The sequence below is a fragment of the Rattus norvegicus genome, chromosome 2 (assembly GCF_021556685.1).
Source record: "Rattus norvegicus strain SHRSP/BbbUtx chromosome 2, alternate assembly SHRSP_T2T, whole genome shotgun sequence".
NCBI lineage: Eukaryota > Metazoa > Chordata > Mammalia > Rodentia > Muridae > Rattus > Rattus norvegicus.
In genome coordinates this window covers 144,843,668-144,855,771 of record NC_141535.1, presented here as the reverse complement: position 1 = coordinate 144,855,771, position 12,104 = coordinate 144,843,668, and the positions used below count along the sequence as shown (strand labels likewise).

Below are 12,104 nucleotides of genomic sequence, written 5' to 3'. Positions count from 1 at the left end.
ACCCTGTCCAGGAGCAGCTTCCCAATAAGCCTAGATTTAATATAATCTAATCTGGCTTGAACTGGCTCATTTCCCCAGTGGAGAAATGACTTCTTACATTACGTCAGTGACAATGCTCCCCACAAGAACCACAGACTCTAACAAATACCCCAATACCAGGTATGAAAATCTCTATTCGACTTGTTGGTTAAGGTAGTCCAAATGACTCCAAACCAAATAAGCCATTGCAATTGGCCCTGGTTACCTCTCAAGGGCAGAAGACTTAGAGCATAGAATCAGAGGACTCGAACTGGATCTAAGGTGAAAGCTTCCTCCTTCCTATGGTCTAATTTCTATAGCACCAGAAAGCACTGTGACCCACAATAGTGACCACCCTGGCAAGAAAACCGGAAAGGTAGGAAAGGTACAGTAGCGGTGTTCATCAGCAGCTGTGGGATTTAAGGAAAGAAATAACACCTGGTTGGAGGAATCTAGCCAACTGTCATGAATCTCAGAAAAGAACCTATTACCAGCAACTTACTAGACCAGCATTCATCCTTCCCACACTCTAAATCATTTCTTATACTCACAGACCCTTCATCAAAAAAGCCTTTCCTCATAGCAAAGAGAGACTGTCACCGAAAAACATCACTGGGCAAGACATTGCAGATGTGGGAGCCCAGCCCCAGCACATACTTCTCCAATGCAACTCCTATACGAAGGCAGGAGCATCGTGAAAGAGTGAGAGGGAGATCCTAAGAGCCAAAGGATCAGGAAATCTGATCTGAGATAGTATCTCCTAGAAAGAGCTGCTTAAAAAGGACCCAACAATGACAATGTCAACAATCATGCTAACATGCAGAATGGGGGAATATCTAGTGGGATCCAACAAGTACTCAAAGAATCACAGGCAAGGCATGGCTGTGAGAGGGGAAGGAAGGAAGAAGGGACACTCTCCCAGGATTGCGGCCCCTAATTAATTATCAGTTATAAAATGATCAGCCCTGAAGTCATATACATACAAACACCGAAGATGGGCTCCGCATGGTGTGCTTATGTTTGTGCATCTGAGTTGTATGGAAAGGAGGCCATCAACTGAGAATGGGGTGACATGGGTTAGGAGGTGTTAGAAAGAAGGAACATGGGAGAGATGGAGTGAGGAAAGACAGCGGTTGGAGTGAGGAGAAGGAAGGGAAAGTCATATAATTTTACTTTAACTGAAATATATCAAAAATAAAGAAAATGACTATTTTGTAAAACAGAACAATAAAAACACTCTAAAAACTTGAAATACTCAAAAACTTCAAATTTTACAAACATCTCTTTGAACATGCTTGCTCAAGAGACTAAAAAAAAGAAAAAAAATCCTAAAGATTTTGCCTCCACAATTTGTTAAGGCCTTCATGAATTAGAAAAACTTGGATTTCTACAACTGGAGGCTTTGTAGTAAATGACAATCTTTCCCTCAGGAATCATCTACATTCCTTGATAAATATACAAATGAGAAAAGGTCTAAGCACACATCTCACAAAAGAGGTTTCTCTTTCCTTATTTTTTTTTTTTTTAAGGCAGTGTGTATGAGAGAAAAGCATTTTATAGCCGCTTGCTTGGGAGGCATCCTTCAAACTCAGCACCACAGAAAGCAGTGTGAGCATCGGTCACTCAGAGGCGTACTTGGAAAGGGCACTTGGAAAGAACTGAGTGCTCTGTCCAGATAACCTGACTGCAGCAAGATGTGAATGTACCTAAGAACCCACAGAACTAAACTACGGACAGTGCACTCCTTACAGGAACAGGAAAATGGAAGCCAGACTGCAGTCTGCTGTCAGAAATCTGTCTAAAATGTTCAGTGCATTTCTACTAGGTGATTCTCCTTACCATCTACAGAGTGCTACTTTAAACTTACTACTTAATATTCCCTATTTTCTTAAATCACTCACATTGAGATCTATATATGGATAACAAGAGTATGTGTCCAAAGAAGATGGTTAGCAACGAGCTCCAACTGGACCCTGGTAACGATGACTACTGGGCAAAGGACTGTTCGATGCCACCAGGACCCTGCGCAAGCTGCAGACACACTTGACTGACTGCCCTGTTCAACTTCACCAAGGCAGGTCAGTTTTCCCAGGTTCACCCTCCACTGGAAAAGTCTCTCAAATATTCTGGGTCTCGTAGCTGAACACTTACTGTTGTCCTGTGTGATAGTCAAAGATTGATGACCTTTGCCCCCAAGAAAGTCATAGAGATCACTGTGGACAAGGCCAGGGCGGGTGTCCAGCTAGCAGTTACGTCTCTGCCATTTTAATTGATACAGAGGTGGTTTAGGTTATATTCCCTCTCAAATTTCTCCTTCTCAGATCTTTGATGGTGTTGATGGCTAACTGGAGCTTCCAGTTTAGCAGCAGGAAGCCTACTTTAGCCAGTGCAAGGCTGCAGTTGGCTGTCTGGTCAGTCTGTTTCAGAAGCAAAAAATCAGACCTTGCTTTACCAGAGCTACTAGGTCTCCTGCTGAGAAAGGCAGACTCACAGAGAGGTTTACCTCCCTTACAGGCTACACAGTGAAAAAGAGAGACTCACAAAATAAACTTCAATGTAAAACCAAACTCCAGCTATCACACTGCTAATACTAACTAAAAAAGTCTACTTTTTACTATTTTCCCTTATTTAAAAGAACCTGCTTTTCAATGACTGCTCTCAGTAATCAACCACCTATATGTCATGGCAAATGGTCTGTTGTGGGGTGTGGGTGGGGGACTGAAAGCTTATGTAAATTGTAAGGGTATAAAGAAGCAATCTGAGGTATGTAAATACAAGCTGTGTGGGGCTAAGGAAGTGATTTAACATATATATAAACACAGGCTGAAGAGGTCTGAGGAAGTGATTTAAGATATATAAACACAGGCTGAAGAGGTCTGAGGAAGTGATTTAAGGTTTGTGGAACTTAAAGATGATACCTGATGTTAAGATTCAAAACTTCAGAGTTTTAACATATTAATCAGTGGAATTCTGATAAACTATTAATCTAGCCTTGGTACAGCACTGGCTACTGTTATCATAGTCACAGGCTAAACATTTAAATTTCCTTTATTTGTTTTCCAAGTAGAGACTACAACTATTTCCCACTATGCTGAAAACTTTGTCATTATCTATCCATTTATCTATCTATCTATCTATCTATCTATCTATCTATCTATCTATCTATCTATCTATCCATCCATCCATCCATCTATCTATCTATCTTTCTATCTCACTCACTCTGAACAGAGTTGAGTGTTCATGCTTTTAACCCAGAACCAACCCTCTAGGTACTCAAGTTTTGCTACAGCTCAAAAAGCAGGAGTCTACTCCAGCTGTTTATAGATATTTGTTAGCTGCTGTTTTTTCCACAAAGAGGATTCGGTACAGATTACAAAACAGTGGTAATACTAACATACTTAAATCTTTCATCTCTTTTTGCAACCTTTTAAAAAATGTATGTGAGCTTCAGGAGTCATGACTTGGGTCCACCTGTCCCAGGTCTAATGGACTCTAGATAACTACTCTGTCAGTTAACAGCTTAATCTTTTTAGCCTGCTGCCTATCCCTGAAGGTGGGATCTTTCCATCCCTGGGCCTTGAGACTTCATTTGACCACTACCCTGACTACCAGGACCATAGGCCTGGAAGTTTCAAGTGTATAACCAAACTACAATTCCCCCACCCCACCCCCAAGTGTCTTAACTTTACCTCCTATCTGTAGAGTATACCTGTCTAAGAAGATAACACTCAGCAAACAGACACCATCCAGGAATCAACTGAGGCCTACAAACTGCTCCAAAAAATGGGCAGTATCATGCCAGCCCAGGTGGTCCTGCAGAACTGGTAAGCCCTAGACTTGCAGTAGCTGATAGAAAGCTGATAGTCCAACCACTGTGATTGCTCTCTGTCTCTTCAGCCTGTGTCAGTGAACAAGATGCTTCTGGCAAATGCCCCCCACCATTACTTGATTCCTTTCCCTTCCCAGCCTGTGACCAGTATTCCATGTTAGACTTCAAACCCAGTACCCCTAACCCTAACCCTATTAATATTCAGGCAAATCCTCTGACCTGCTCTCAAGGATTTAGCAATTATTTAAGTCACTACCTGCTGCTGCCAGGTGCCCAAGGTGTGTGCTGTGGATAAAAGGACCCACCATCCACCCCAGATATCTCCCCCCACCCCCATTCCTTCTTTCTACACACATGCTCTTTCTTTCTTTCTGTTCCCCCATCTCTGTCTCCTCATCTATATAGCGATTTCCCTGACCTCGTTCCCTAAGACCAGTGCTGAGAGCTGACCCCAAGAAACCTGCTCTTATTATTAATTACTATTAATTTGACTTGAGCTGGCTTGTTTCATCAATGGAGAAACCTATTATTATTCTAGCCTTCCTGGGCCCCAACAATGACATCCTAATTCTGGCTGAAAAGCAGTTACAGAAGAGATTACAGAAGCCCAGAATCTGATGTCCAGAGGAAACTCCAATTCTCCAGCCTCCAAAGGGCTGTCCAAATGTCACAAGTGAGCTCAACATAAACTCTAGGAGGATTTCTGGTGGTCAGACAAAAGACAACATCACCCAGCAACTTGTGAAACTGATACCAAAAGGAGTCATTTCCTTACATTTGGCAGAAGGGATAGGATTTATAGCTACCTGTGGTGCCTATTAGTACGTCAAACCTCATGCTGGCCTCCAGGTTCCCTCAGTATCACAAATACCTATTGCATATATCAAAGTCAACCCTATCCTTTCTCACCCCACCTGCTAAACTCCCTCCAGCTCCCAGGCTTCCCTCCACCAGCTATTCCTTCTCCGTATAGCTCCGCTAATCTGACTATGTTCTCGCCCTGCTTCTCTTACTATGCTTTCTCTATCCACTCTCCCTGCCATTCTTCCCTATCTAACAGATATCCTGACCATGTGCAGTCCTGGCCATGTTCAGTCTACTTTCTCTCTGTGCTCTGGATTCTTCCAGAGGCCTTGGGCTGTTCTCACTCTCGTATCTACAATCAAAACTTGCCCTTAGCCCTACCGTGGAACAGACATGCCATCAGTTTATACAGTCCTGAACTCAAGTGGTCTCCCTGTCTCAGCCTCCTGAATACCTATAGGCAGACATCACCACATGCAGCCAAACAAAAGTTTAAGACTGGGTCACTGTTCTTACTTGTAGGGACATCACTGGGAACGCAAGAGCAAAAGTATCTAGCTTCACAGAGCTTATGGTCTGGAGAATGAGGATAAGTGACCAAGGAAGCCAGTCAAGCTACTGGTGCTCTACAATAGACAGAAGCGGAGGGAAGCACAGAGACCAGGAAGAGGACATACACTACACCTCTGAACAGAGCGGCGGACTAGGCTGGACCTCAGTGTGAGAGCAGGATCAGAACAAACCCTCTGGAGGCAGGTGATAAACTCTGTAGATGGGAGAACCTGTATGCTCAGAAAGCATCAAGTGCAAGGATTGAGGAGATGTTCAGCTCATGAACTGAACCTGCCTACTGTGTGAACTACAGTCTAAAGGCTATAAACATATTTTTCATTAAATGTAAAAGCACATGTATGTACATACAGGTAAAAGTGATGAATGAACATAGTCATATATACACATATATGCACATATCTGCACATGCATAAAATTAACCTTTTTCATCCTTTAAAAACATTTCTCCATTAAATTAATTTCTAATTAGCAAATATTCCTATCTAGGAAAATACTCATTTGGATTATAAGATGTACTTGGGGCTTGAACCAAACAATACTACAATCAGGAATAATTACTATGGCTGTGGTAGTTTTCTGTGTCACTATGTAAATCTACTTGCCAATCCAGTTCAGTTACTTCTGAACTGCTTCATGATTTAATTCTAAAGTTTTCAATTAAGAAAGGAAAGCCACCATACTACCTGATCTTTTAAAACACAAGTGGGAATTATAGCCAATAGAAACACAGGCATATTTTTTAGACATGAAACATATCAACTTTATATTTAGTAGCTCAGACTTTAGGCAGCACCATCTCCTTCTAACAAATTCTGTAAGTCATGCATGCAATTTCAGCTACTTATGAACATCACTTAAGCTCTTGCTATGTTGACAGTGCACAGTGATTCTCCTGTCTCATCCTCTACTGATGTAACTGGGACAACGGAAGCAAGCTCCTGGGTCCGACTGAAGCCTTATCGTATCTCAGAGGAAGAAAAACAAATGGTTAGGGGTATGGGTTATGAAAATGTGAACCGGTACCAGAGTATCGAAATTCTCATTTCGTAGAGGATAAAGGTTAAAAGCAAGGTGAACCTCGAGTTGCTGGTCAGAATGGTCTCGCAGCGTTACCTATCTCATACCCACCTGCATTCAGAGACTGATTCTGCAGGAAGAAGCTGGGCTGCTGAGGCTGGCTCACTAGGTTGTAACCCCACAGTGCAGGCTGCGTATGATGCATCATTTGGGAGGACATGGGAGAGTAGTTAGGAGGCAGTCGGTATATGTTGGTCTGTTGATACTCCTTCGACAGAAATATCAAAAAACGAATTAACTTAATCATGTCACACATTAACCATGTCAATATAAGTTCTTCTAACTCAGTTGATCCCGACCCACAACTCAAGGTTATTTTTTTGTGAAAGGGGAGAGAATATATATGGTGACCCACTTCCTTAAAATTAAATTTTTCTTTGATTTAAAAAGTACTTAGCTCAATAGTAGACACCTAACAAATATAAGCCCCCTAACAGAAAATTCCTTACCCCAGACATAAGAAATAAAATAATAATAATAATAAAAACCAAGTAAATTATCTAATATTAACACTGGACAATGCCTATAGCTGAGAGAAGACAGCAGCTGCAGAGTCTCCTGCTGACCTCATCTTGGAAGGCCTTACCATGGGTCTATTCTATCAGGGTCTCTATTGAATCTTACCCACAGTTTTTAAGGCAGCACTCAAAAAAGCAATGCCCCAAGTGCCCATGCCTTCTCCTCCTCATAGTAGAGACAGACCCTAAAGATCACACCAGAAAGTCTCAACTCCCTTGTCACCCATCCTTTTCCTAGCAATGCCCCTAGAGATGGAGGACAATGAAAATCTTAGTATCCTTCAATTTCACAAAAGGATGTCATCTGACTGGGAAGAGGCAACTGCAGGAGGAGGGCTGTGAATATATTTAGGTAATGCTTTTATATATGAAAAGCTGCCCTCAGCCATGTGGATGGGCGGGCCAGGGAGTCCCAGGTTTGAGAGAAGGCACTGGTACTCAAAATGGCATCTGAAGGTGACAGCAGCCACCTCTAAAAGTGTTAATCACCAAGCTATCACCCAAGAAGAAGCAGGATTCAGTGTTGACACAGATGAATGTAACAACAATTGTTCATGAACTCTCAGTGATCCCTCTAAGTACTTCCTCCCTGCCAATCAAGAATATCCTTGCCTTCTATAGAAAATGTTCTGAAATGTTCTCTCAAGTAAACCCAGGTAACTTCAAGTTTAAAAAAAAAAAAAAAGCTGTTATAAATAATGCATCTCATATGCTATAAAATAATTTCTGAATTATCATCTAATTGGTATCAGGTATTTAAAAAGTAAGAGAAAAAGTGTGAGATGATCTTACACTAGGTTTATTTTATCTTTTTATAAGATCTGAAAACTGGTTGGAGAACAACAGTGGGCAGAAGATACAATGGCAAAGAAAGAAATCTCAGGACCACTCTGTTGGGTAAATCAGATGCAAATTCATTCAGAGAAAAGTTGAAGGAATTTTTTAAATGTTAATTAGCTGCAAATACCAATCATTCAAAACAAGATGCTTAGGCTTACTTACTAATGACAATGTTTAAGAAAGTAGAATCATATACCTCTTAAAACAGAATCAAACCCAGGGAAATCATGAGGCTTATTAACTCAGTACTACTCACTACTGAAGTTTAAAGTTAAACATTTACTAGAAGTGTAGAGTGAGCCAGCGATGGTGGCTCAGGCCTTAAGCCCTGCAACTTAGGAGGCAGAAGCAGGCAGATTTCTGAGTCGAGGGCAACCTGGTCTACAAAGCAGTTCCAGAGCAACCAGAGCTTGTGATTTTCATAAAAATGGACCGAGCTGGAGATTTTCATATTAAATGAGCTAAGCCAGTCTCAAAAGGGAACAAATCCCACATCCCCCCGCCCCCACACCAAAATGTAGAGTGGAAAATGAGAAGCTTTGCATCTGTCACCCATGAGAGTTTGTTAGCACAGACACTCCTCAGGAAACTCTATATCAGAGAGCTGATAGTATTCTTAGTAACGTTTCTAGGTGTATCGTTTGGCCATGGGTAAATCCCATCCTAGGTGCCCGTGACCCAGTCTTTTCCTTACATCCCCCACTCACATCAATGCGTGAGCTCGATTTTGTCTTACGCTTCCTTCCCTTTGTCTTCTTCTCTTCATCTGCTGCAGATTTTCCGTGATCTGACAGCTCGGCTGATTTCCTTTCTGGTTCCTGAGAAACTGGAGATGTGGGTTCTTCCTCTTCCTCCTCAGGAGGTAGGGGCAGTGGCTCGAGGTAGTAGCTTCGGGGCTTGGGCATGGTGTGTGTGTGGTATAGAAGGAAGTGGTGCTGCTCCTCATACTTGATAACCCTCCGGTCTACACGGACAGTGCCGAACCAGGCCCAGGACAGAGGAGCTGGGTTCTTCTGACCCTCAAACAGGTCCCATGGGGACACTTTCTGCTTCGTAGAGACCTGGAGACCCTATGGGAAAAGAACATTCTGTGACAACACAACCTGGCCTGTCCCCAGCTCGCAGGGCAAACTTGCACGTATGTGGTTGGAATGGGCTTGGGGAACTCAGCAGACAGGAACGCTCATTTAAGATGTAGGGACTGGGGCTCAGAACTTTGGAAGCCCGTTTCTCCAGTCCTCTGTATCCCTTGAGGCATCTAAAGGTAGTCTACAATATTTTAGTATAAAATGACATTTTCATTCAAGTATGCTGTAGAAAATATAATTCTCAAGCACCTCTGTGAAGTTGGTGTTAAAATACTAAATTATAACCATCTTAGGAATCCATTATTTTTAGTATTTACAAGATTTTAAAAGTCAATAAATAGTTTGCCTCTGATTGGACTCATATTCACTTCAATCCAACCTACATGGACTTCATTTTAGTCTGTATTTCATGTATATGTACGTGGCCTTCTCTGAATAAAGTATTTTCAGAGAACTTAATTACAGCAGCAGGTATAACACAAATTAAATCTTTCCCTTTCCATTCCAAGTTATCTTTACTGGATCCAGGTAAGATAATCTCGTTTCTCAAAGACAGAATGCTCTTACTTGTAATACTAATTGGTCACATTTCTTGGTAACTTCTCCAGCATACCAATTTAAAGCCATTTCTCCTCAAAAGACAGCCAGGGTACATACCCCCCCTCCCCCTGCATGTGAACTGATCTGCTCTTGTCTGTCTTCCTCTTTGAGAGCAGCTTCTTCTAACACCACAGGTAATGTCATCACCCCCTGCTGTCTGCTGTATGATGAAATCCTTCTTCTGAGTACAACTCACAGCTAAATGGAACCTGGATGGCTTCTGCTGGAAGCCCAAGTCACCTGACTGTGACTTCTCCTTTTTCCCTCCCAAAGCCACACTGCTGTGGCATTGGGGCTAACACTGAATTCTGGTGGCAAGGCTTTTCATCTCACCAATCGTCATCTTTCTTCCCTTTTCTTAAACTTACACCTGGTCCAACACTTTTCTGAATAACTATCGTAGGAACCCTGTTGTGACTACCTCTCCCTGTGTGACTTAAGGGGTCCCCGCCAGTGCCTCCTAATCCTCTCTGGACCAAGACCTGCACATCCCATAGCATTTGAAAGTGCATCTACCTCCTACTGAGGGCACTAATTCCCTCCACCATCTACCTCTGCTACTGCAGTGCCAATGGCTACTCGGTGCTCTTTGACAGAAAGGCTGGCCATTCTGTTATTTTAAGAACCCTCTAAAGTGTCTTATATAAAGCAAATGCCCATCTATACTGCTGCTTGGAGACTATGTACTGTTGTAACCCAAGTTTTACTTAATACTGATTACTCAGCACTTGAAAATTCTTATCAACCCACATCCTCTTATATACATATTTTGTTTCCTATCCTGACATAAAGTAATAATTGTATTTTATTTTTTATGCTAAGCTGCTACTTAAACTTCTTGGTAGATTCTAGGAATTTCCTTAAGTCCAGATAAGCATTTTAAATGGAGATCTTCAAAGACAATGGCTTTTTTAGGAATGCCAATAGCTACTATGCTCTGATGACAAAAACAAACCCTCGAAAATTAAGAGATTCAATTAATATGTTTTGTGTTTCCTCAAAGAAGGTAGGAAATGTCATTTGGCTTCTATAACTAGATATATTTATATACAAAGAAAAAAACATTTACTCTTGCCTGTTTTTTATCAATGGAGTCAAATCCAGCAATTTTGTTTCCCTTCGTATCAATCAAAGAACCCATGGGCTCACAGGTGATGACATCACAAGTCTGCTTTGGCAAAGGCAGCAACTGTCGAACTTTGTCAATGCTTTCTGACCTCTTGTCTCCTAGTTCTTTCTAGAAGAAAAAGGAAGAAAAAAATATAAAAGCAAGAGAGAAGTGAAGCAAAAATTCTGACTTTACAATGAAGCAAAAGCTAACAAGAAGGAAGTTCCCAGTGACACATTTCCTTTTTTTAAGCTGGTATGTCTTTAGTCCTTAGCGCAGTCTATGGAGCAGCTGCAAATTGGACTGGTGAAATGTTTCATTTCTTCTATTCACATAGAAAATCAGAGTGCACACAAAGGCAGGCTTGTTCTACATGACAAGTCAGAGTGCTGAGATGACAAAACGCCAGTGCTATTTGCTGTCACACAGCAGGAGCTGCCGCACGGACACTTTCCCGTACCCAGGGTCAGACTGCAAGGTAAACATCAGCTATTTTACTGTCAAGTCTTCAGACTGTGTGTTTGCAATGTCTATTTGCCGTTTAGTTCAAGTAACATTAGTGGGTTATCAAATGAGTCAGATTTACAAACTCAATGAAGAGATCCTTTTCTCCACTTGCATGTATAAATCCAAGCATGGGTTTAACGGAAATCTGAGGTTTGGTTAGATATCGGATGATGCGTTTTTAAATTCCTTAAAAATTAAAACATGCTTTATTTGAGTATACTTTTTCAGAGAAAAGTCCTTCAGATATTGTAATTTCGAAGGACTGACAGCCCATGTAAGATAACCACAATCTGTTGAATCAACTATGCATGTAAATTAATGAGCAGGAATTCAGACAATAATCCACAAACAACTTGATTTCAGAATAGAGGCTGATCACAAGCTTACTTTCAGTTTCTTTACTAAATTCATGTATGCACGTTTGTTCTCTTCTGATCCCCCGGGGGAAGCAGTTGATAGGTCAGAAGCCAGCGTCCCATTGATTAAAACACCCAGCATGTCAAGAACCGTTGTGAATAATTCACTGAGAGGAAAGAAAAAACCCATTTTATTCTTAAAAGCAAAACCAGGACATACATAATTATCTAAGCATTTCTACTGAAAGGGCTAAATTTTTAATGACGGCTAAATCAATAAGTGGCAGAATTTACTGTCAGTGTATCAGAGCTTATACCATGCATGCACCCAGCAAAAAAAGTATAAAATGATAAATAAAAAAAACCCACAACAACATACTTGTTAGTGTGCATGTCAACAGTTCCCGAAGTAATTATCTGGAGGAGTAGGAGGGCCCAGTCGGTGGTCCCCTGCGTGCTCCGCTGTACCGTGTCAAACATTCCTCCTACCTAGCATACAAAATACAAGAAAGAATTTGTGTCTCTAGGAGAAAACACTATTCCTATTACTATTTGTGCCCAAACGTTGATTTGTTAAAACAAGAGATGTGAAGAACTGGTTCTTGCTAGCCACACTCTGGATTATCCTGTAACTGTCGCTGTTTATGGTTCTTTCCACAGAGTATAGTCCTTCAAACGTAACAGAAAGAGTAATACCTGAATGTGGGTCTCCACAAAATTAGCTTTTTCTTATCAATCTCTCATGGTACTTAGTTTTAGACATAACTGTGGTTAAATTAAACCGGA

At 41.4% G+C, this 12,104-nt stretch overlaps 2 protein-coding genes across 20 annotated transcripts in view; one reads left to right on the top strand and one right to left on the bottom strand.

The window, feature by feature from the left end:
• The window catches only part of Med12l (mediator complex subunit 12L), a 315,356-nt gene that overhangs the window by 42,399 nt on the left and 260,853 nt on the right, over window positions 1-12,104 (bottom strand). For all 19 annotated transcript variants that reach the window (XM_087637350.1, XM_087637380.1, XM_087637387.1 and 16 more), the window contains 5 exons: window positions 11,698-11,807; window positions 11,350-11,485; window positions 10,423-10,584; window positions 8,367-8,729; window positions 6,353-6,509 (listed from right to left, as the gene is read on the bottom strand). In XM_087637350.1, the coding sequence (XP_087493476.1) occupies window positions 6,353-6,509; window positions 8,367-8,729; window positions 10,423-10,584; window positions 11,350-11,485; window positions 11,698-11,807 (928 nt within the window). The remainder of the gene's footprint in view (window positions 1-6,352; window positions 6,510-8,366; window positions 8,730-10,422; window positions 10,585-11,349; window positions 11,486-11,697; window positions 11,808-12,104) is intronic.
• P2ry12 (purinergic receptor P2Y12) overlaps window positions 10,717-12,104 on the top strand; it is a 41,658-nt gene continuing 40,270 nt past the window's right edge. Inside the window, exon 1 of the mRNA XM_087632834.1 lies at window positions 10,717-10,933. The gene's annotated coding sequence lies outside the window, so the exon portion shown is untranslated. The remainder of the gene's footprint in view (window positions 10,934-12,104) is intronic.